Source organism: Nomascus leucogenys, chromosome X (genome assembly GCF_006542625.1).
Source record: "Nomascus leucogenys isolate Asia chromosome X, Asia_NLE_v1, whole genome shotgun sequence".
In the NCBI taxonomy this organism is placed as follows: Eukaryota; Metazoa; Chordata; class Mammalia; order Primates; family Hylobatidae; genus Nomascus; species Nomascus leucogenys.
In genome coordinates, this window is record NC_044406.1 from 1,306,395 (window position 1) to 1,331,130 (window position 24,736).

Below are 24,736 nucleotides of genomic sequence, written 5' to 3' on the forward strand. Positions count from 1 at the left end.
AAAAATTAACTGGGCATGGTGGTGCAAGCCTGTAGTACCAGCTGCTTGGGAGACTAAGGTGGGAGGATCACTTGAGTCTGGGAGGTCAAGACTGCAGTGAGCTGTGACTGCACCATTGCCTTCTAGCCTGAGTAACAGAGTGAGTACCCTGTTTAAAAAAACAAAAAAAAGTCTATTGGAAAAAATACACTTTTGTTTGACAGCGATGACTGAATCTCCCCAGAACTTTTTTTTTTTTGGTAAAAAATTAAACAAAGAACATTTTATAATTTTTAAGTTTTAGAAATATATAATTTATTGAATTTTATACTCATTGTATCCACTAGTCATGTTGTTTGTTATCAATAAATGGAACTGTTGATAAAAATCATTACTATAACACAATAATGATAATGGCAACTTGGTCTCCTCTCAAGGAACTATTGTCATTAATTTTATTTTTCATCCAATACATGACATGCTTTGTTGACTTGTAGAAAAATAACTATGGTAGTTATGGAAGCTGACAGGGAGGTATTAAATCTAGTAAAGACATTTTCATACACACCAAAGGGAAAAATAGGTAGCATTACAGAAATTTTTGATAAAAGAATATATTTTTTCTTATTTTTTTTATCATGGTCTACGAGAACATTGTGTGAGATGCCAAATATTTCATTAAGTTGATGTTCCTTTTCTTTCTTTCTTTTTCTTTTTTTGTAGAGACAGGGTTTTGCCATGCTGCCCAGGCTGGTCTCAAACTCCTGGCCTCAAGTGATCCACCCACCTTGGCCTCCCAAAGTGCTGGGATGACAGGCGTGAGCCACCGCGCCCGGCCAGAGTCACTTTTGTAAGGGCACTAATCCCACACATGAGGCTCCACCTTCACGACCTCATCACTTCCCAGAGGCTTCACCTCCTACCACCATCACCTGGGGGCTAAGAGTTTCAACATAGGAATTTTAGGGGGACACAAACATTTAGATGGCAGCACTGAACTAGCCAAGTTGATCCATAAACCAACCGTAAAAGAGCTGAAAGTGTTCAGTCTAAGACATTAATGTCTAAGACAAAAAGTCCACGTGAAGGGTGGGAGAGGATCCCACGGAACAAAGAAGCAATTACGTGTTGTGCAACAGAGCTTGGAACATATGCCATAGGCATGAGCACATTTTATTTATTTTTTAATTTATTATTATAATTTTTTTTGTGGACGTGGGGTCTTGCTATGTTGCCCAGGCGGGTTTCAAACTCCTGGGCTCAAGCAATCCATCCGCCTCGGCCTCTCAAAGTACTGGGATTATAGGCATGAGCCACCTTGCCTGATCTAGTATTTCTGGAGTATCTACTTTGCAGAAAACAACCGGGAAAGCAACATGGTTCGTAGATACATGCAGCTTTCTGTCTAGTGGGAAATCCCACAGCACCTCACCCATTTTCCTTTCCAAACTTTTTAGCTGAATGTCCCTCCCCTATAAAAGTCATGTGCTTACCACTTTTAAAAACGTACATACCAATGAGTCCAGTGGCATAGCCTTTCTCTTTCAGTATTTTTGCAAAAGTTGTCTCATTTGTTGGAAGACCTCCAGATGCTCCGGTCCACTGGAGAACACGGTAACCAATGCTGGAAACCATCCCTTTGAGCAATTGTTAAGAAAAAGAATTACTGTTATACATTTTTTTCTGTTTGTTATTTATTATTTATTTAAAAATAGAACACTCGGTAAAAATCCCTCCTACTTAAAATTAAATTGAAAATGGACTTCCTATATGACCGCCTAGTGGATTGCATTTTTGGCAGCAAAGTAAATGATTAATTTATTGAAAACGTTAGTGAGAATATGGACTTTCCTGTTATGTGCAGGTTATAAGCAATGTAATTCAGTGGAAAAAGAGTAAAAATTTTAGATGGTTTTTTGTTGGTTAATTAATTTATTTAAAGATGGGGTCTTGTTCTGTTGTCCAGGCTGGAATGCAGTGGTGTAATCAATGCCCACTGCAGTCTCGACCACCTGGGCTGAAACGATCCTCCCACCTCAGCTACCTGAGTAGCTGGGACGACAGGTGCGCACCACCACACCTGGCTAATTTTTAAATTTTTTGCAGAGACAGGGTCTCACTCCGTCACCCAGGCTTGAGTGCAGTGGCATGACTATAGATCACTGTAGCCTTGAACTCCTGGGCTCAACTGATCCTCCCACCTCAGTCTCCCAAGTAGCTGGGACTATAGGGGCACACCACCATGCCTAGCTAATATTTTTAATTCCCTTGTAGAGACGGGGTCTCACTCTGTTGCCCAGGCTGGTCTTGAACTCCTAGACTCAAGTAAATCCTCCCACCTCAGCCTCCTAAAGTGTTGGGATTAGAGACATGAGCCATTGTGCCTGACCTAAAAATGATTTTATAATTTCATCAAACTCTTGATATAATCCAAAGGTTCTCAAAGTTGTCTGCCCATTGGAAGTGTGTGGGGAGCTTCAAAATATTCTGACGCCTGGTTATCACCCCACGGGTGCTAATTTTTATTGGTTTTGGGTGGAACTTGGCCTTTGGGATGGCAGGAGTATCCTCTGGATGATTCTAACGTACTGACAAGGTTGGTAGCCGCTGATAAAATTTTATTCTGCTCTCCAGACATTCCAAATCTCTACCCAAGGGTTTTTTTGTTTGTTTGTTTGTTTGTTTCGAGATGGAGTCTTGCTCTGTCACCCAGGCTGGAGTGCAGTGGCGCGATCTCAGCTCACTGCAACCTCCGCCTCCCGGGTTCAAGCAATTATACTGCCTCAGCCTCCCAAGTAGCTGGGATTACAGGCACTCATCATCACACCCAGCTAATTTTTGTATTTTCAGTAGAGATGGGGTTTCCCCATGTTGGCCAGGCTGGTCTCGAACTCCTGACCTCAGGTGATCTGCCTGCCTCGGCCTCCCAAAGTGCTGGGATTATAGGCATGAGCCACAGTGCCGAGCCTCTACCCAAGCGCTTTAAAATGTAGGTGTTATGTGTTATTATTATTAAGGTTTTATCATTATTCAGCTATGGCAAGGCCAACAGATCAGGAGATGACTGTCATTGGAGAGAGAGTTTATTACTCACAGTTCAAGAGGACGCAGGGGTGAGCCATGCTGTGTGACTATATGGGGAAGCTCCAGCGTTGGTCAGGAGGCAGAGGGAGTGAGGGGAAAGCATGGAAAAAGCCTTTCTTATTTATTGTTTTTTCTTTTTCGGAAAGTAATGGGCAAGGTAGGGTAAGCCGGCTTAAGACTGGCCAGTTCGTACAATTTCCGTGGGCTTTCATCTGCAGGGGCTGTCCCTAGAAAGCTGGTACCTGATTCTGGGGGGATTAGGGCAAAGAGAGAGTGGCCCCATATATGAACATCTCATAAGGGTGATGGTTGGGGGTGTGGGCTCTGGACTGATTGGTTTATCCATGAAAGGTGCACTCCCAGATGACTTGTTTGCTGTCTCTAAGAATTGGCTAGCCCTGGGAGGGCCAGTCCTGCCAAGGTCAGCAAAGCCCTAAGATGTCAAAGCATCAGAATATAAAAGCTGCCTGGGCACGGTGGCTCACGCCTGTAATCCCAGCACTCTGGGAGGTCAAGGAGTGGGGATCTTTTGAGCCCAGCATTTCAAGACCAGCATGGGCAAGATAGAGAGAACACCCCCCCAATCTCTATTTAAATAAAAAAAAAAACTAATAAAAAAACCAAAATGTAAAAACTAGAAACTGTGATGAATATACCAGGCTGCACCCTAGTGTAGTTGTAAAGAGAGACTGACCTGATCGCATAGGGTATCTGCCCGTGAGGAAGGCAGCTCTGCTCGGGGTGCACAAAGATGCGGCAGAGATGTGCTGGGTCAGCTTCACGCCGTCCTCTGCAAGGCGGTCAATATTTGGAGTCCTATGGAGGGACAAATTAACAGCTTTACTTGTTAAAATTAGACAGGCTTTTCATAAGCATAGCTACATGCTACTTAATAGAAGGTCTGCGGGTCATCGTTGAGTGCTTCAAGATGTTCTCAGGAATGACCCAAAGGTAATGTCAAAGATTTCTAATGTCTTCTGAACCTTCAAGGAAACATCAACTCATTTAAATAGGAGTGAGTGGCTGGACGCGGTGGCTCATGCCTGTAATCCCAGCACTTTGGAAAGCCACGGCGGGAGGATCGTTTAGGGCCAGGAGTTCAAGACCAGCCGGGCCAACATGGCAAGACCCTGTCTCTACAAAAAAACCACAAAAATAGAAAAATCAGCCAGGAATGGTGGTGCGTGTCTGTAGAACCAGCTACTTGGGAGGCTGAGGAAGGAGGATTGCTTGAGCTGAGCAGTTTGAAGCTGCAGTGAGCTGTGACTGTCACACTGCACTTCAGCCTGGGTGACAGAGAGACAACCTGTCTCTAAAATAAATAAATGAATGAGTAGATAGAGTGACTAAGTTTCCACAAGGCACTGTTGGTACTGAGAGACCAACCTCAGAGGGAATGCAGAACTGAGAGCCCGGGCACCTTCTCTGGAGCTCACAGTGTTCATGGGAAGGTTTGACTTCATGGACGCCAACACACTGTAAGTACTACATGAGGGTGGAAGGCTGGAATTCGGACAGGAGGATGCACTAGCTCTAGTTCGTAACAGATGGACACACTGTATTTTAGCATTAGGAGGGTGTGGACTTGTCTGTCTGAAGCAGAGCTTTTCAGCAGGGGAGGATTGAAATCCCGCATAAGTGCTGGGCTTGGCTACATGGATAGGGTTGGGAGTGAGACAGAGATCAATATTGGCCTTCCGCTTACAGGCAACGACACTGATTTCTCCTGTATGTTTGTTTATTTGTTTGTATTTTGAGACTGAGTCTCACTCTGTCACAGGCTGGAGTGCAGTGGCACTATTTGAGGCTCACTACAACCTCCCCCTCCCGGGTTCAGGTGATTCTCCTGCCTCAGCCTCCCAAGTAGCTGGGATTACAGGTGCCTGCCACCATGCCCAGCTAATTTTTGTATTTTTAGTAGAGACGGGGGTTTCACCATGTTGGCCAGGCTGGTCTCGAACTCCTGACCTCCAAGTGATCAGCCTGCCTTGGCCTCCCAAAGTGCTGGGATTACAGGCGTGAGCCACCACGGCAAGCCTATTTTTTGAAACAGGGTCTCACTCTGTCGCCCAGAGTGCAGTGGTCTGATCACAGTTCACTGCAACCTCAAACTCCTGGGCTCAAGTGATCCTCCCACACCTCACCCTCTTGAATAACTAGGATTACAGGTGCATGCCATCAGGCCTGGCTATTTTTTTTTTTAATTTAAAAATTAATGTGCCAGGCGTGGTGGCTCACGCCTGTAATCTCAGCACTTTGGGAGGCTGAGGCGGGAGGATCATGAGGTCAGGAGATTGAGACCATCCCGGCTAACATGGCGAAACCCTGTCTCTACTAAAAATACAAAAAATTAGCGGGGCGTGGTGGCGGGTGCCTGTAGTCCCAGCTACTCGGGAGGCTGAGGCAGGAGAATGGCGTGGACCCGGGAGACGGAGCTTGCAGTGAGCCAAGATCGTGCCACTGCACTCCAGCCTGGGTGACAGACTGAGACTCCGTCTCAAAAAAAAAAAAAAAAAAAAAAAAAAAAAATTAATGTTTATATTTTGTACAGACAGGATTTCACTATGTTTCCCAGGCTGGTCTTGAACTCCTGGCCTTAAGTGATCCTCCTGCCTCAGCCTCCCAAAGGGCTGGGATTACAGTCATGCCCGGCTGATAGCATTTCTAAAGCATTGTCCATTATGTACTGGGTGGATAAAAATCATATTTAAAAAATGAAATGAGGCCAGGCACAGTGGCTTGCACCTGTAGTCCCAGCGCTTTGGGAGGCTGAAGCGGGTGGATCACTTGAGGCCAGGAGTTCGAGACCAGCCTGGCCAATATGGCAAAACCCTGTCTCTACTAAAAATACAAAAATTATCCAGGCATGGTGGTGGGCGCCTGTAATCCCAGCTACTCTGGAGAGTGAGGCAGGAGAATCACTGGAATCCCGGAGGCAGAGGTTGCAGTGAGCCGAGATGGTGCCACTGCACTCCCACCTGGGCAACACAGTGAGACTCTGTCTCAAAAAAAAAAAGAAAAGAAATGAGGCCAGGTATGGTGGCTTACATCTGCAATACCAGCACTTTGGGAGGCTGAGGCGTGTGGATCACTTGAGCCCAGAAGTTCAAGACCAGGCTGGGCAACATGGCAAAACCCCACCTCTACAAGAAACTTACAAATTACCCAAGCATGATGGTGGGCACCTGCAGTCCCAGAATTACTCGGGAGGCTGAGGCAGGAGGATCACTTGAACCCGGAAGGTCGAGGCTGCAGTGAGCTGTGATTGTACCAGTGCAATCCAGCCTGGACCACAGAGCAAGACTTTGTCTCAGAGAAAAATAAAAAATAAAAATAAATAAATAAAATAAAAATAAAAATGAAATGAGCAGTCATATGTAGGATGGATTGAGGTGAGGTTAGTGCTGGCATGGGAAGAAAGTAACATTAGGGAGTGTTAGAAAACGCAGAAGTGCAGAACTCTTGAAGTGTGAACTGCCAAGATCAAGGGTTATATGCATTTTCAGTGGCTTCTCTTTCTTCTGGTGTCTGCATTGGGGACACCAGGTGAGTAATTCTCTGTCCCTTGCCTCATGGTGTTATTGCCATAGCAGCCAATGTCCCCGATGCCGAGGTCGTCCGCCATCAGAAGAAGGATGTTCGGTCGGGAGGCGGAAATGTCGCTGGAAGCTGATGGCGCCAAACTTAGCAGCACAGCGAGCATTGCTGCCAGCCAGCTCCTGAAACACAAACTGTCAGAGACTGTGTCACACTCCTGTCCATCTCATTTGCAGAACTTGTGTATGGGGGAAGTTGGCATCACTATTTTAAGAGGTATTGATATTATCATCACATTTCAGAATAGCTTTGAGGACATCTCTTAGGCATTTGATTGTTTTTCTCTGGTTACAATTAACTGATACCGTTGATGGCTTCATTTGGCCTTTAAGTTTTTTTTGTTTTGATGCTGTAAAGTCTGTTGTTAAGTGATTAAACTCATGATTAACAGAAAGCCTTGGTGGGGTGCAGTGGCTCACTCCTGTCATCTCAGTATTTTGTGAGGCCGAAGCGGGTGGATTGCTTTACCACAGGAGTTCAAGACCAGCCTGTGCAACATGGTGAAAACTCATCTCTACAAGAAATACAAAACTTAGCTGGGCGTGGTGGCACGTGCCTGTAGTCCCAACTACTGGGAAGGCTGAGGTGGGAGGATCGCTTGAGCCTGGGAGGTTGAGGCTGCAGCGAGCTGAGATCACACCACTGCAGGGCAACAGAGCAAGGCTGTCTCAAAACTACAACAACAGCAACAATAAAAAGCAAAAACAGACAGAAAGCCTGCCTTAGTCATGGTTTCTTGGATAGATCGGGTCCCCAGAACAGCTATTGCCCCTTCTCCATTCCCTCTTCTTCATTGTTCTTCCTTAAGCAAACTGTGTTGAACATAGGGAATGGAGGCTGGGGTTAGGGTTTGGACCACCCAGCAGAGCAAGGAAGAGACACAAGCTTGGGGCAAGGTGAGACCACAGTGAGCTGCTACTTCTGAGTCTATGAAAACCCTCTGTTCATTGTAGCACGCAGATGAAAATACCCAGGACTGACTTCTTTAGCCCACTGGTATCTGATGAGAAGTGGGTTTGGAGGTGAAGGAGGTTCCAGCCTGGAGGAGAAAGCCCTGGTAGTTGCGTACCATGAGGGAGCATTTCCGCAGGGGTTGGTGACCTACAGCCTGCCACTATCACTGCTGCCTCTTTCATCGATGCCACCCTGGGAATGCACATGGACAGCAGGGCCATAGTGTCCCAATCCCCGGTGGGATGCAGTAAAGATGTAATCTGAGTCTCCAAGGAGGTTTGCAGTAGGGGAAATCCCGATTTTCCCTGGAAAACCAGACACCTGGCCGATGGTAGCGGTTGATGCCCACCTGATTTGCAAAGAATGAAATACAATTCCTTCTGAGGCTGCCTGGGGCAACATCAAATCAAGGGAGCATGGAGCACATCTATTAATCACGGGTCTCATGCTTCATTCTCCAGATGCAGGATCAATCACTATCAGTGCATTCTGAGAAAGCACCATCAAGAGATCCAGAAGCGGTCAGGCGTGGTGGCTCATGCCCATTATCCGAGCACGTTGGGAGGCCAAGGTGGGAGCATTGCCTGAGCCCGGGTGTTCAAGACCAGCTTGAGCAACATGGTGAGACCCTGTCTCTGTATAAGAAAGGAAAAAAAATAAAGAAGGGAAGGAAGGAAGGAAGGAAGAAGAGAGAGAAAGAAAGAAAGAAAAGAAAGAAGGGAAGGAAGAAGAAAGAAAGAAAGAAAGGAGACTACTGATGAGTGCATATAATTGTATCTTACCAAGAATGGTGCAGATGTAACATGTTGTCTCTCTCTCTACTTCCTGTAAGACATAAAGATGGCCACAATCACGTTGACAGCAGAAATTGAACTGATTATAAATAAAACAGTAAGTAAGTAATTAGAAAGGGGAACTTTGATTCCCGTTCATGGTATCAATAGCAAAAATATCTTAAAACAATGACCGAAATCTCATAAAGGAATGCTCTTCCCGAGTGAAAAGGCTTCAAAAATGTTTAATACTATGTTAAGAATGTAAAACATGTTTCAATACACAGCCAGATGGAGTCTTCAGAGAAAGAGGAAGAAAGTGGTCATAGGGTCTCCATCCGCTTTACCAGCTTTCATAGCCCATGAGTGATCACAAAGTGATGAGAGAATCCCAGTGTCCGGAAGCAGATTATTTTGTCTTCTGCTTCCTGAGCCCAGGGCAGGGGTGATTCCTAATGTCCAGAAATGCAGAGAGAGTCCTGATTTGGAAGGGGGAAGCGGTGAAAGATCAAAGCTTGGATGATACACAAAAGAATCTGAGTAGAGGGTATGAAGATCAGAAATACAAGGAGAGGCTCGGCGTGGTGGCTCATGCCTGTAATCCCAGCACTTTGGGAGGCGGAAGTGGGAGGACTGCTTGAGCCCAGGAGGTCCAGACTTGAAAACAGAACTGGGAGTGTCAGTGTGAAGGAAAAAGGCCTAGAGGACTCTGCAGGCACTGAGTGCTGCATGAAGGAGAGACGCATTCGCCTTCGTCGCTAGGGGTAGGTGCTGCAGGGAGAGGGGGCGACCGTTGCCCACACTTGGAAATGTTCTGTCCACAGAGGGAAATGGGCGACCCCCAAAGCACAGAGGGGCGGCCCCTCAGTCTCGCCAAGAAGTGAGGGAGAGCCCAGGGTGTACAGCAGGAAAGGAATGAGATGGAAGATAACAATTAGAGTTGCAGGCAGCAAGAGGTCACCTTCAGGGTACTGCAGTGGTCTGACCCCATGTGGCTTGAGCATTGGACTGAGGACGAAGCTCTGATTTTTCTTTTTATCTTGCCCAAATTCCTATCTAAGGGGTCTGGAGAGTCATGCCCTACAAACCATAAATTCTCATCAGAAGGGTTTCATTTAACTATGTATCGTGACTTACTTTCCAATCTGACTCTGGCATAACATGGGACAAATAAGAAAATCAAAATATTTTACCCAAAAACATGTTTCTTTGCCATGTCTTGAAATGGCCCTGCAAAGCTGTCCTTTGTGGGGAAAAATTTACATCTGTAAAGATAGAAAGAATCTCTATTCACATAGAGATTCACATCTTTTTCTTCCAGACCCTTCCAATCCTGAAAAGATTGACTAAGACTCTAGCACCTTTTAAAGGTCTGAACAGGAAACATTTGTCATCTACTGTCTCTAAGGGCAGCCACTACAGGACTTCAAAAGAATCTTGGTCTCCACAATCTTTTCTCTGAACCTGAACATTTCTTTTCTAGGGATCCCAGAGTTTTGTTTTGTTTTTTTTTCTTTCTTTTTCTTTTCTTTTCTTTTTTTTTTGAGTCAGAATCTCGCTCTGTTGCCCAGGCTGGAGTGCAATGGCGCGATCTTGGCTCACTGCAAGCTCCACCTCCCAGGTTTAAGTGATTCTCCTGCCTCAGCCTCCTAGGATCCCAGGTCTTTAGATGAACTCAACCAATTGTCAACCAGGAAATGTTTAAATCTGTATATAAGCTGGAAGCCCCCTGACTTTGAGTTGCTCCACCTTTCTGGACCAAACCAATGTATATTTTTTTTTTTTTTTTTTTTTTTTTTTTTGAGACGGAGTCTCGCTCTGTCACCCAGGCTGGAGTGCAGTGGCGCAATCTCGGCTCACTGCAAGCTCCGCCTCCCAGGTTCACGCCATTCTCCTGCCTCAGCCTCTCCGAGTAGCTGGGACTACAGGCGCCTGCCACTACGCCCGGCTAATTTTTTGTATTTTTAGAGACGGGGTTTCACCGTGGTCTCGATCTCCTGACCTCATGATCCGCCCACCTTGGCCTCCCAAAGTGCTGGGATTACAAGCGTGAGCCACCGCGCCCGGCCACCAATGTATATCCTAAATGTATTTGATTGACGCCTCGTGCCTCCCTAAAATGTATAAAACAAGCTGCATCCCAACCACCTTGGGCACACGTTCTTGGGACCTCCTGGGGGCTGTGTCATGGGCCATGATCACTCCTATTTGGCTTAGAATAAATCTCTTCAAATATTCGACAGAGCTCGCTTCTTTTCGTTGACAGGACGTGGGCATGCATAGAAGATAAAGAGACAGGAGCATGCAGATGTGTTGGGTTTCTGCCTCTGAGTAACCAGGGGAGTGACCTGGCCACTTTTAGAAGGGCCAAGCGGCCAGTGAGTGAGGACACACAGGAGCCAGCAGGCACTGAGAGCCTGGAAGTGGCCGTGGTGGCTGTCCAGGTGAAACCTGACCAAGGATAGACACAGCTGGTGTGGGAGCGGGGAGGGCAGAGAGGAGGGGTGGGCAAGGTCCGCAGGGCTGCAAAACCCCAGGGTGTGAGTGAGAGAGAAGCGATTGGTTGAGGGATTTCCCCTCATTGCCTTTTCAGGGATGCTGGGAGGGGTGTTTGCTCCTAGCAGGATTCAGGGACAAAACTAGTCTTCTGAGAAAGACAATGAGCTTTGTGAAAGGAAAATAAATCTTGAGGCCCGCAAGTCACTAAGCTAAAGGAAAAAGTCAAGCAGGGAACTGCTTATGGCCTCTGCCTCCCATTCTAGTCAAAGTCCCCCCTCTACTCACTGACATAGACGCGTATCTGATCGCCTCCTCTGGAAAGACTCATCAGAAACTCAAAGAAGGCAACTGTTCCTCTCTCACCTATCTGTGACCTGGAAGCCCCCTCCCTGCTTCCAGTCTTCCTGCCTTTGCTTCAAGTTGTCCCGCCTTTCCAGACCAAATCAATGTACTTCTTACGTTATTGATGGATGTCTAACACTGAATTGCTACATCTCCAATAATTTTCTGTCTGTTGAAGAGAAAAAGACCTTAGATTCATTTGTGCTTTGTTTAGAACACAGAAGGAAGGGATGAGGTGTACGCCCTGCTCGTGAGGATTTTTTATTTGTTCGTTTGTTTTACCCTAGAGAGCACACACAATTCTCATATTCTAAAAGTAATAGCAAAAGACGCAATTACTTTTCACCAACCTAATAGCATCTTCACCGGGAAAGAGATTGATTTAAAATTGTACGTGGAGAGAAAACCAAAATGAGCATTTTAATACCCTCAGCTTTGCTTTCTGACCTATAATGACATGATGCCAATGGTCAGAAAACTGAATAAAAGCAAAATACTGTACAAATGTAATGAGAAAACCCCAAACCACCACAAAATAGGGGAAGATGGTTTTTGCAGCAATCCTGCCCAGCAGTGGTTTATCTCTGGGTGTGGAGATTTAGGAAAAGTGTTCTTTTTCTAATTTTTCTTTCTTTTCTTTTTCTTTTTCTTTTTTTTTTTTTTTTTTTGAGATAGGGTCTTGCTGTTTCACCTAGGCTGGAGGGCAGTGGTGTGATCATAGTTCACTGCAGCCTCAAATTCTTGGGCTCAAGTGATCCTCCTACCTCAGCCTCCCAAGTAGCTGAAACTGCAGGCACATGCCACTATGCCTGGCTATTGATTTTTTTTTTTTTTTAAAGTAAAGGTGGGGTTTCCTCTTTTGCTCAGGCTGGTCTCAAACTCCTGGGCTCAAGCAATCCACCCGCCTCGACCTCCCAAAGTGCTGGGATTACAGATGTGAGCCACCGCGCCTGACCTAATGTTTCTTTCTCCCGCAATGTTATGTATTTAGAAGTAAAAATATGATTATTTTTTCTTGGAGAAAAACGTTAAATAATAAAGAGATGGTGATAAAAGCCTTGAATGAGTTTAATTTTGGAAACAGTGACATTGAGGTGACCCAGAACATGGGGCCTGCCCAAGGCCTCTCCTGCAGATTAGAAAACAAATCCCCCTTCTCCAGGAAAGAGCTACATTCCTAGGCCTGTAAGTCACGGGTATGTTTCTGCTTTATAAAAACAAACTGGGCCATTATTCAGAGACAGAAAAGGGAATGGGGAGCTCTTTGTTCACCACACTACCTCATGCCTGGCCACGGAGCCCAAATCCAGCACAAATGAACATTCACAGGACTCACCTCTGCTCCTGGGTTCCCTCCGGAATCCCCGATCAAGAAGAGGAAGGTTCTCTCCCAAAGGAAGCAAGCGTGAAGGCAGAGAGCACTCGCACAAGGCTTTGAGCTGGGAATGATTGACTTCGAGTTTGTTTTTCCCATGTCAGAAGATCAGAGAGAGTTAGGACAGACAGAGCAGACTCCCCCCACATCGCAGCATGGGGGAATCTCAAAGCCACGCCCACGTCTACCAAACCAGTGGTAAGTTTCCTTAGGTTTTTATTTTGTTTTATTTTTTGTAGAGACGGGGTTTGGCCATGTGGCCCAGGCTGGTCTCAAAGTCCTGAGCTCCAGTGATCTGCCCTCCTTGGCCTCCCGAAATGCTGGGATTACAGGCGTGAGCCACCGTGTTCTGCCAGTGTCCTTAGGTTTTTAAGTGATTGCCTATGCTGTTACACAGGCTGCTGGCTATAATATGATCATATTCAGCCTGGCATGGTGGCTCATGCCTGTAATCCCAGCGCTTTGGGAGGACGAGGCAGGAAGATTGCTTGAGGCCAGGAGTTTCAGAGCAGCCTGGGCAGCAAAGTGAGATGCTGTCTCTTCAAAAATAAAAAAATTAGGCTGGGCATTGTGGCTCATGCCCGTAATCCTAGCACTTGGGGAGGTTGAGGCAGGAGGATCGCTTGAGCCCAGGACTTCGAGACCAGCCCGGGCATCATAGCAAGACCTGTCTCTACAAATAATAAAACAATTAGCCAGGCATGGCGGCATGTCTCTCTAGTCCCAGCTACTCAGGAGGCTAAGGTGGAAAGATCGTTTGAGCCTGGGAGGTTGAAGCTGCAGTTTCACTCCAGCCTGAGTGACAGAGCAAGACCCTGCCTCAAAAAAAATTTTTTTAAAAGAAGTTATTTGTTTAGTGGTAAATGAAGTACATAAGAAATAATAAAGATAAGATAAACATAAAAAAGAAAACATTTTTTAAAGTAAACAAACAAACAAAAGAAGGAAAAAGGCCAGGCGCAGTGGCTCATGCCTGTAATTCCAGCACTTTGGGAGGAAAAGGTGGGCCGATCACTTGAGCCCAAGAGCTCGAGACTAGCCTGGTCAACATGGTGAAACCCTGTCTCTATTAAAAATACAAAAATGAGCCAGGCATGGTGTTACATGCCTGTAATCTCAGCTACTCGGGAGGCTGAGGCAAGAGAATTGCTTTAACCCTGGAGTCGGAGGTTACAGTGAGGCAGGATCGCAGCATTGCACTCCAGCCTGGGCAACGGAGAGACTCTGTCTCAAGAATTATAATAATAATAATAAACATAAGATAAAAAGAAAAAAATTAAATAAGCAAAAAAAAAGTAAAAAAAGGATTATTTTCAAGCAATGCTTGATTTAAAAACAGAAAAGATGGGCTGGGCACGGTGGCTCACGCCTGTAATCCCAGCGCTTTGGGAGGCCGAGGCGGGCTGATCACCTGAGGTCAGGAGTTTGAGACTAGCCTGGCTAACATGGCAAAACCCCGTCTCTACTAAAAATACAAAAATTAGCTGGGTGTGGTGGCGTGCACCTGTAATCCCAGCTACTTGGGAGGCTGAGATGGGAGAATCGCTTGAACCCGGGAGACGGAGCTTGCAGTGAGCCGAGATTGTGCCGCTGCACTCCAGCCTGGGCGACAGAGTGAGACTCCGTCTCAGAAAAGACAAGACAAGACAAGACAAGACCAAGAGGGCAGGAAGCAGTTTCTGAGGCACTGCATGATCATTGTCGGGAAGTTACTCTGTGGAATGGAACCCTATGCAATGGTCCCTATTATTCAACCATCCTTGACCTACAAGGACGGGGTTTCATAGAGTTCCACCTGCTGTCTCTTCACAACTTCATATGCAGTCACATGCTGGGTCTGTGAAAAGTCACATAGCCTACCTGATCTCACTTCCTCCTTATGTGGGCATGGAAACAACCCTACTTCTGGGATGAGGAGCTGAAGCGCTGGCATACTCCAGCCTGACTCATTTTTACAAGTGGACAGTTTTGATGGCATGTCTCAAAATGAGTGTTAAGAGGGATGTCCGAAATGCGTTCTTTTCCTGCCACAGGTGTGGGCCCTAATGGTAATTGCTTTCACTTTGTGATTTTTGGCAACAAATCTTAAGTCATTTCCTCGTAGGGGGCCTAAAGGAATATTTTCACCTATATTTTAATTTATATATTCATAATTAGTATATATAATATAGTATAACTTTGTACATCATAATAGTATAAATGTATCACATAAAATGTGTAAATAAGGCTGGGTGTGGTGGCTCACGCCTATAATCCCAGCACTTTGGGAGGCCAAGGTGGGAGGATTGCTTGAGCCCAGGAGTTCAAGATCAGTCTGAGCAACAAAGTGAGAGCCTATCTCTAGAAAAAAAAAAAACAATAATAATAATACAATAAAATATATACATATAATATATAAATATATAATAAAGCATAATTTTTCTTTATTAAAATATGCATGATTTTCTTTACAAAAATAATATATACTTTAAAATATATATGTACATATATGTATAGATACATAAAACATGTACATATATGTACACATATACATATAAATACACGTTATAATACGCACATATAAATATAAACACATAACATATATAAACATGTACATATAGACATCTACATACATGTTTATGTGTTCACATATATATGTTTATATGTATATATGTACATGTATATAATGTATACTGTACATGCATGTATATATAACATACATATATGTATACATAACATATACATATAAAACATGTATATATATACACGTAGCATTAATATATGTGCTTTTTAATATAAAAATGTTTATATGTGTATGTATAGTATATATACATATAAAAGAAGTACATATATGCATATAACATATATGCGTACATGATTTTTCAAGGAAAAAGCATATTATGGGCTGCTTCTGACTTGCCTGAGGAACATGACTGGTTGTGTTTGTTTTATCTGGCTGGTTATATTGGTGTCTAAATATAGGACCCTCAATCATGGTTGAACAGTCATATGACGTACGGTTATATATCAAGTCTGTGGCCTCCTTCTGAAGTGACGTATTTATGTATTTAGCCACACAATAAAAGCAGATTTCTCTTTTCCAAAGAACTCTGCACTTTAACCCTTAGAACGTTAAACATTTTAGTCCAGATTGAGTTTTTACTACTGAATAAAACTTTCTATTTTTTTATTCTAAAGTTACAAGATATCTTTAGAAAGAGACAAGAGGCTGGGCGTGGTGGCTTACACTTGTAATCCCAGCTGGCACACTCTGGCCTTTGGGAGGCCGAGATGGGAAGATCACTTGAGGCCAGGAGTTTGAGACCAGCCTGGACAGCATGGCAAGATCCTGTCTGAATTTAAAATAAAACAAAATAAAATATAGAATACAATAAAATATAATACAATACAATACAACACAAATAAAGATAAAAGAAAAAGACGAGGAAACACCCATGCGAGACTGACAATGTAGCCTTTGATGCTCTTCCAGGGAGAAGGAATCGCAACCCTCCTTTCCCGCCCTGATCTCCGGCCCCGGGCTGCGAGCCTGTGTTCAACGCTTTCCTGGGCCCTGTTCCCAAACCCAGTTTCGCTTTTCACCTCCAGTATCTCCTCAGTGTTCAGTGCATGTGCCTTCAGCATCTCTAAGATAAGAATCCAGTGTGGATGCAATGTCTCCCATTTGGTACGTCTTCCCTCGTTGCTTTTTTTTACTCATTACGTTTAGAAATCTCCCATGTAAAATCTGTACTTGATATTTTCACTGATTATTATTATTATTTTTTGAAAGAAAATTACTTTTAAAACATTGACAGGGACTTGTTTGAAAAGACGCAGTTTAGCATAAAAGAATATCCCCTGGAGCGTCTCTGCACGTGCAAAAGTCGGCCTGTAAGAAGAAGCCCAAGGAAGGCCAGTTACCTGAAATGCAGTTGTGTAAGGGCGACACTGGCTGGATTTAGCAGGGAGGCTGCTCCTCGGAAGAAACGTCTTCTGCTTGCCAAAACAGACACGCACTGGCCCTCTCGGCAGCACTGAACGGCTGGCTCACGCATGTGCGTAGCTGATTCACTCTGAAAAGCAAAAGCAGGAATTCCGCAGAAATCAAGTTAGGTTGTCCCAGAAACAGATCAGGCAAGTACCCAAGGAATGTACTGCTGGGTCTTTCAGGCGTCCACAAAAGACCTTCTGTTCTATTTGCAGAGCCTCACTCTCACAGAAGGAGCCCAGACATCTGGTGCCGAACACGGAGTTTTTCAATGGCAGGAAGGTGGAATCCCTTCTGGCTTTTGATGTAGACAGAGTGCATTTTCCAAAATGGAAAAGTGGTTCTCTTAAAACTCATCTGGAATAATCACTCCATAGCACTTACATTTCATGCCTTTTTCTTTCCTTTTGCTATTTGCCTCAAACATAAAAAGAAGACAGAAAACAATTCAGGTTACAGTTGCAACTATGACTGTGTGTGCATAGCCGCAGCGATTACCATATGTACAGAGCTGCTTACCTATGTGGCTCTGTCACTATGACTTCCGTTTAGCTCTCTGCACCAATGTGTTTTCTTACCTATTTGCCAGGGAGCGCATTTCTTTTTTCATATTGAAGCAGAGCATACATTGCAGGCAACGTTAGATGTATAATGAATCACTTCAAGGACTTTTTTTTTTTTTTTTTTCAAAGAAGAGCTGTCTGCACACTTCTACGTGTTGCATCACAAAAATCTTCATCCTAATGCATTTATAGTCGCTATAGCCTGAACATTGCAGAGTTTTGATTTGAGACTCCCGCTTGCCAAATAAGCCCTCTTATAAATCTGCAGCTGCGTGCATTCTTTATGAGTTTAACACATCAGAAAGAACAAAGCAAAGGCTCGATGGGCTTAGGAACACTGACCACTCTAGGCCAAGTCTACTAGGTTATGTTGCTCTTGAGGGAAGGCTGTCAACACTCATGCAGTTATTTTTTGCACAAGTTGAACATCAAGGAGATAAAACCAGGATCCAGATTGGAACTCCCAGGTTGGCTGAACTTCAGCCTGACTTTCTATGTTCTGGGATGAGGCATGGTTACGCCACTACCCTGCTATTGACCTTTGAGGCGGATGATTCTTTATTGTAGGGGCCGTCCTGTAGATTGTACAATGTGGAAAAGAATCCCTGGGCTGCACTCCCTAGAAGCAGGTAGTGATCACCACCTCCTCCCCAGTTGTGACAACCAGAATATATCTCCCGGGGGCGGGGGGGTGGTGCAGAATCACTCTGGTTGAAAACACTGGTGTTAAGGACGTACTTTCCAGATGACTGGAGAACACTTAATTACGATCGTGCTGGGTGAGCAATTTCAATTTGTTTCTCGTACTCCCATGTCCTTCAGAGCTGGTAGCAGAATCAAGCTCCACACCTGAAACTCTTAGCACGAACATTATACACCAGTACTTGCCAGCTGCATTGACAATGCTAGCATCCCAAAAGAAATACTCTCTTAGCAGCAAGTAAACTCATTTACTCTTTGTTTTTTTTTTTTTTTTGAGACAGGGGTTTGCTCTGTTACCCAGACTGCAGTGCAGTGGCACAATCACTGTCACTGCAGCCTCGACCTCCTGACTCAAATGATCCTCCCACCTCAGCCCCCTGAATAGCTGGGACCACAAGCACACGCCACCACATGTGGATAGCTTTTTTTTTTTTTTTTTTTGGTAAAAATGGGGTCTTGCTATGTTGCCCCCTCTAATTGCTAACTCCTGGCCTCAAGCAATCCTCCTGCTTCAGCCTCCCAGAATGCTGGGATTACAGGTATGACCCACTGTGCCCAGCCTAACAATACATATTCTTTAGCAAAGTTCAGATCCCTACCATAATCCTAACCTTGTCTTCTGCATGCAGCTTTCATCTCTGAACAAGGCGGACGTTCGCTTTCCCTTGACTCCAAGTTTAACTATGAACTAAAGTGGTCTCATTGTTATCTTGGGCACCATGCTAGAATAAGCAAAACAAATACAACAAGACAACAACAACAACAAAAATGTAGCCTGTGAGGTTAGAAGCAAGATGGAATCAGTCATGTTTGATTTCTCTCATTATTTATAGTTCTGTAAAGGTGGTTTCATCCATCTTTCCCAAACAACCACTTCATATTCCACTCTAGCTGGAATTTATTTATCCTGGGCTATGGTTTAAAGTGTCACTGTAAAGGGTGACATAAGGAGCCACTCCTTTTGGGCAGAATTCCTTCTCTACCTCAAATTCCTTCTCTGCCTGGCCACCATTTTCCATATTCCTTGCACAGGTAATACTTGAAAATATTCAGACATAACTTAAAATTTTCATATGGGTTGCATACAAGAAGACAATCTTGAAATCCATGTTTCTAAACTAGTTGCTTCAGCTTTGACATTATGAAGAAAAAGAAACGCCCATGGGGGTAAAATGGATGGTTTGTCCACATGAGAAAATGTCTTAGATACGGTGATGTATTTTTAAGAAAATCTATGAAAAGCTATTTTTATCTCAACTATCATCATCTACTTTGAACAGAACCTGACTTAACAAAAAGTTGGGTGGGTGCAGTGGCTCGTGCCTGTAATCCCAGAACTTTGGGAGGCTGATGTGAGAAGATTGCTTGAGCCTAGGAGTTCGAAACCAGCCTTGGAACATAGTGAGACCTGATCTCTAATAATTTTTTTTTTAAATAAAAATGTTGCTCTTATTATTTTGTCTCATAAGTATCAAATCTTTTCTAATCTCTTTGGACTCCTAATCCCTCACCCATTCTGAAGATGTGCATGTCAGCATGCATCTAATTTTAAATAGCAATACATTTCTTATGTTGCACTTATATTGCGTGTCATAAATCAAGAGAAGTCAGTGGAGAGCTACAAAAATACCATTGGATAGAAAGGATAAGTTCTAGTATTTGATAGTACAGTAGGGAAATTATAGTGAACAATGATTTGTCCAGCCTATGACCCTGTCTTAAAAATTAAAATGAAAACAAAACAAAATAATGATTTGTTTTATGCTTCAAAATAGCTAGAAAAGAATTGTAATGCTCCAAACACCAAGAAAGTATGAATGTTTGATGTGATGGATACCCCAAATTCCCTGACTGGATCACGACACATTGTTTGAATGTTTCAAAAGATTACCTATACCCCCCAAATATGTACACAGCCAGGCATGGTGGTGCACACCTGTAGTCCCAGCTACCCATGAGGCTGAGGCAGGAGGATCGCTTAAGACTAAAAGGTCGAGGCCGCAGTGAGCTGTGACTGTGCCACTGCACTTTAGCCTGGACAAAAGAGTGAGGCCCTTTCTCATGAAAAAAATGTACAATGATGATATATTAATTAAAAAAAATGAGATGGGATTTTTCCCTTGACCCCCTTCATGGGCAGGAACTGGAGTGGCTCATTTCACTCAGCCTGCAGTCCACGGATGACTAAGTGTTAACAGCCCAGCAAGGGGTCAGGGTGACAGCCTTCTGCACCTGCCCTTTTTGACACCCGAGTTCTTGTTTGGCATCCAGGTGGTCACAGGAATGTATTGAAGGGTAGTGTATGCAGAGGATTTTACTGGGCGATGGATGTGGCTCTCAGATGGATGTGCTCTCAGCAGAATGGGGAGTTGGAAAGGGGATGGTGTGGGAAGAAGGTGATCTTTCCCTGAAGCCCAGCCATCTCTGACTGGGCTCCCATCTGAAGCTGCACCATCCGAAGTTAGCTTCTATTTGTAGTCTCCGATGCTCAGCCACTTGTATACCTGACGCTCAGCAGCTTGCATCCCCTATAAGTGAGAACATGCAGCATTTGGTTTTCTTTTCCTGCATTAGTTTGCTAAGAATAATGACCTCCAGCTCCCACCCATGTTCCTACAAAGAATGTGATCTTGTTCTTTTCCATGGCTGCATAATGTTCCATGGTGTTTAACTTTTTAAGAAACTGCTGAATGGTTTTGGAAAGTGTCTCTACCTTTTGTTTTTTGTTTTTCCACCAGCAACAGATTAGAGTGTCAGTTGCTCCACAAAGTGGTCCATATTTGGTATTTTAGCCATTTAAGCACATGTACAGTGGCATATCATTGTGGTTTAAATGTACGTTTCCCTGATGAGTAATGCTATTGAGCATCTTTTCATGTGCTTATTGACTATTTGGATATCTTCTTCCATGAAACGTTGTCCAGATATTTTGCCCATTTTAAAAACTGAGTTATGGCTGGGCATGGTGGCTCATGCCTGTAATCCCAGCAATTTGGGAGGCTGAGGCAGGCAGATCACTTGAGGTCAAGAGTTCAAGAGCAGCCTGGGCAACGTAGTGAGACCACGTCTCTACTAAAAGTACAAAAATTAGCTGGGCGTGGTGGTGCACGCCTGTAATTCCAGCTACTTGGGGGGCTGAGGCATGAGAAACACTGGAACCCAGGAGGTGGAGGCTGCAGTTGAGCTGAGATCATGCCACTGGACTCCAGCCTGGGCAACAGAGGAAGACTCTGTTTCAAAATAAATAAATAAATAAATAACTGAGTTGTTCATTTTCTTATTATTGAATTGTAAGAATTCTTTATATAGTCCAGAAATCAGATGTATGTTTGGCACAAATATGAACTGATAATATATTGTAACAATTTGTTGCTTTCCTTTTCATTTCCTTAACACTGTCGTTCAACGAGCAGGAGTTTTTAATTTCAATGAAGTTCAATATACCATTTAAATAAAACAGTGTGTGCTTTTGATGTCCTTTTAGGTAATCTTTGCCTGCCCCTAAGGCTGGAACTCCTAAGTTTTCTTCTAAAAATTGTAAAGATTTACATTTACATTTAGGTCTATAATACATTTTGAGTTGGTTTTTTTTTTTTTTTTTTTTAAATAGCAGGAGAGAAAGGTCAAATTTCACATCAGTTGTTCTGGCACTTTATTTGTTTGGAAAACCATTTTCTGCCTTTTTGCTTACCTTGGCGACAATGTGGAAAAATTCATAAATGAGCGTGTCATTCTTGAATTCTCCTTTCTGCTCCATTGACCTATAACTGTGCTAATCCGAGACCATACTTGTTTGGAATCTTTTTTCCCCCTTCTTTTCACATGTGTTTATGGAATCTTACATTTTCTTTCTTATATATGTATATATATATATATTTTTTGAGACGGAGTTTTGCTCTGTCGCCCAGGCTGGAGTGCAGTGCCACAGTCTCGGCTCACTGCAACCTCCACCTCCCGCGTTCAAGCAATTCTCCTGCCTCAACCTCCCAAGTAGCTGGGACTACAGGTGCACACCACCACGTCCAGTTTTGAGTACAGAAAGTGGTGGTGGCTACACAGCCTTGTGAATGTGTTTAATGCCACTGATTTGTAAACCTCAGTGTTCCTTCAGAATAAATTGATCATGAATTTATTCCTTCAGAATAAATTGACATTGATCGTGGTCAACATGATAAATATTAAGCTATGTATATTTTGCCACAATAAAGAAAATCCAACCAAAACAAAAAACAGTCCAGAAAAGACTGAAGGATGCTAAAGAGACATAACTAAATGTAACATAGGATCTTTGATTAGATTCTGGACATTTCAAGGACATTTTTGAGGACATCAGTGAAACTTGAATGAAGCCTGTGGATTAGACAGTAATTTTGGGTGATTGTTTTTTTGTTTTCTTTTTAGTTTTTGTAGAGACGGTGTCTCACTCTGTTACCCAGGCTGGTCTCAAACTCCTAGGCTTAAGTGATCTACCTGCCTCAGGCTCCCAAAGTGCTGGGATTACAGATGTCAGCCACTGTACCTGGCCTGGGAGACTGTTAATTTGTTGGTTTTGGTGAGTGTTCTGTGTTTATGTACATTGAATATCCTAACCTGTAGTTGATAGGGTCTGGCTGTGTCCCCACCCAAATCTCACCTTGAATTGTAATAATCCCCACGTGTGAAGGGTGGGGCCAGGTGGAGATAATTGAATCATGGGCGTGGTTTCCCCCATACTGTTCTTGTGGTAGTGAATAAATCTCGTGAGATCTGATGGTTTTATAAATGGGAGTTCCCCTGCACAAGCTCTGCTGCCTGCCACCATGTAAGATGTGACTTTCTTCCTCATTCACCTTCCACCATGATTGTGAAGCCTCCCCAGCCATGTGGAACTGTGAGTCCATTAAACTTCTTTCCTTTAGAAATTCTCAGGTGTGTCTTTATTAGCGGCATGAGAACAGACTAATACAGTAGTAAATACACCCTGAACTATTACACTATAATAGGACATCTTCTTTGCAAGTTATTCTCAAAGGGCTTAGAAATGTTAGCAATCGGGGAAATCTATGTGAAGTGCATATGGGAGGCCTGGGTACTGTTCTTTTCCCACTTTTATTCAAATTTGGAGTTATAGTCTGACAGTGTTTTAAAATAAATGTATTCTGGTTCGAAGCGCCCAGCATGATCAGCTGCAGTCTATGGTGAACAGCTTTCATCACGCTTCCCCAAACATTTCGAAAACTCCTTTCAGGCTAGACACAGTGGCTCATGCCTGTAATCTCAGCACTTTGGGAGGTCGAGGCAAGATGATCACTTGCGCCTGGGAGTTCAGGACCAGCCTGGGCAACATAGGAAGATCCCCAACTCTATGAAAAGGAAAAAATATTTGAAAGGGGAAAAGAAAACTCCTTTTGTAATTTGATAGTTTCCTATCTGGGCTTTATTCCAGACCTACTGAATCTGACATTCTGCAGGAAACGTTCCAGAAACCTTCAGTCCTGAGAAGCCGCTCAGTTAATTCTGATGAACATTAAACTTTGAGAACCCCTGGCCAGGCAGGAAGTGTGGATCCCATGAGTAAGGTATGTGGAGTCGAAAACTAAGAAGTGGTCTTGTCACACAAGAATACAATCTTTAATTCACATCATCAATGCTATATTTTCTTTTGTTTCCTTTATTATTATTATTATTAGTGACAGGGTCTCATTCTGTCACCCAGGCTGGAGTGCAGTGGCACGATCATAGCTCATTGCAGTCTCCACCTCTCTGGGTGCGGGTGATCCTCCCAGCTCAGCCTCAATGTTGTATTTGAGAGCTGATTTTTACAGTGAGCTTAACATTTTGGAGTGTAGTGCTCTGATTAATTAGAAGCACAGATTTTCAGACATTATCTTCACTTTTTAATTTTTTTGAGACAGGATCTTGCTTTACTGCCCAGGCTGGAGTGCAGTGGTACAATCACGGCTCACTGCAGCCTCAACCTCCTGGGCTCCAGCGATCCTCCCACCTCAGCCTCCTGAGCAGCTGGAACTCCAGGCATGCATCACCATGCCTGGCTAATTTTGTGTGTGTGTATTTTTTCCAGAGAGGCAGTTTCATTATGTTGCCCAGGCTGGTCTCAAACTGCTGTCAAGCGATCTGCCTGCCTTGGCCTCCAAAAGTGTTGGGATCACAGGCAGGAGCCACTGCACCCAGCTGGGAGTGCGTTCTCTCCCAGTTCGGCAGGGCCACATTCCCTCTGGAGACTCTAGGGGAAGAGGCTTCCTTGCCTATTTCAGCTTCTGGTGCTTGCCGGCGATACTTGGCATTCCTTGGTGTGTAGACGCATCACTGCAATCACCCTTTCCATTTTCTTACAAGTGGTTTCCCTCTGTGCGTGCCTGTGTTTCTCCTTTTCTTTTTCCTTATTTGTTTATTTATATTGAAGCTATGCATGAATGTTTCTCTCCTTCCTAGAAGGACACCAGTCATTGCCTTTAGGGCCCACCCTACTGCAGTACCCCTTCAGCTCAAGAGCCTATTCCCAAATGAAATCACACTCACGTATACATGAGGGTTAGGACTTTAATGTGTCTTTTGTCGGGGGACACACTTCAGCCCATACCAGATGGATAAAGCAGAGGCTTTGTGTAGGTAGAAGCAGAAATGATGCAATTCCCATTTTAGGGGATGGGTTCCGGTAGATCCCGCCTGCTCAGCAGGGCAAATGTAGAACCAACAGCAGCCATGGTGACACCTGGTAGACGCAGAGGCCTTTTGGCTATCAACCAGACCTATTTGCAAGCAGTTTAGTTGTCCCCAAAAGACTCCCCCAGTTTAATGAGGAGGCGTTTGGGAGCAGGAGAGGAGACAACTTAGGCGTGTGTTATCAATAGGATTCCACTGCACTCACAAACTGGCGAAGCAAGGAGAGAAAGCTACA

At 44.1% G+C, this 24,736-nt stretch overlaps 1 protein-coding gene across 8 annotated transcripts in view; it reads right to left on the reverse strand.

The window, feature by feature from the left end:
• The window catches only part of ARSL (arylsulfatase L), a 33,585-nt gene extending 16,917 nt beyond the window's left edge, over window positions 1-16,668 (reverse strand). Inside the window, exons 1-6 of one of the 8 annotated variants that reach the window (XM_030806478.1) lie at window positions 16,507-16,608; window positions 8,397-8,439; window positions 7,964-8,249; window positions 6,633-6,794; window positions 3,758-3,879; window positions 1,494-1,616 (exon numbers count right to left, since the gene is read on the reverse strand). In XM_030806478.1, coding sequence (XP_030662338.1) covers window positions 1,494-1,616; window positions 3,758-3,879; window positions 6,633-6,794; window positions 7,964-8,061 — 505 coding nt within the window. In that variant the 5' untranslated portion in view covers window positions 8,062-8,249; window positions 8,397-8,439; window positions 16,507-16,608. Of the gene's footprint in view, window positions 1-1,493; window positions 1,617-3,757; window positions 3,880-6,632; window positions 6,795-7,963; window positions 8,250-8,396; window positions 8,573-12,564; window positions 12,810-15,829; window positions 15,846-16,506 lie in introns of those variants that run through there. The other 7 variants (XM_003260984.4, XM_030806479.1, XM_003260983.4 and 4 more) reach the window with 7 other exon arrangements.
• Between the last annotated feature and the right edge of the window lie 8,068 nt (window positions 16,669-24,736).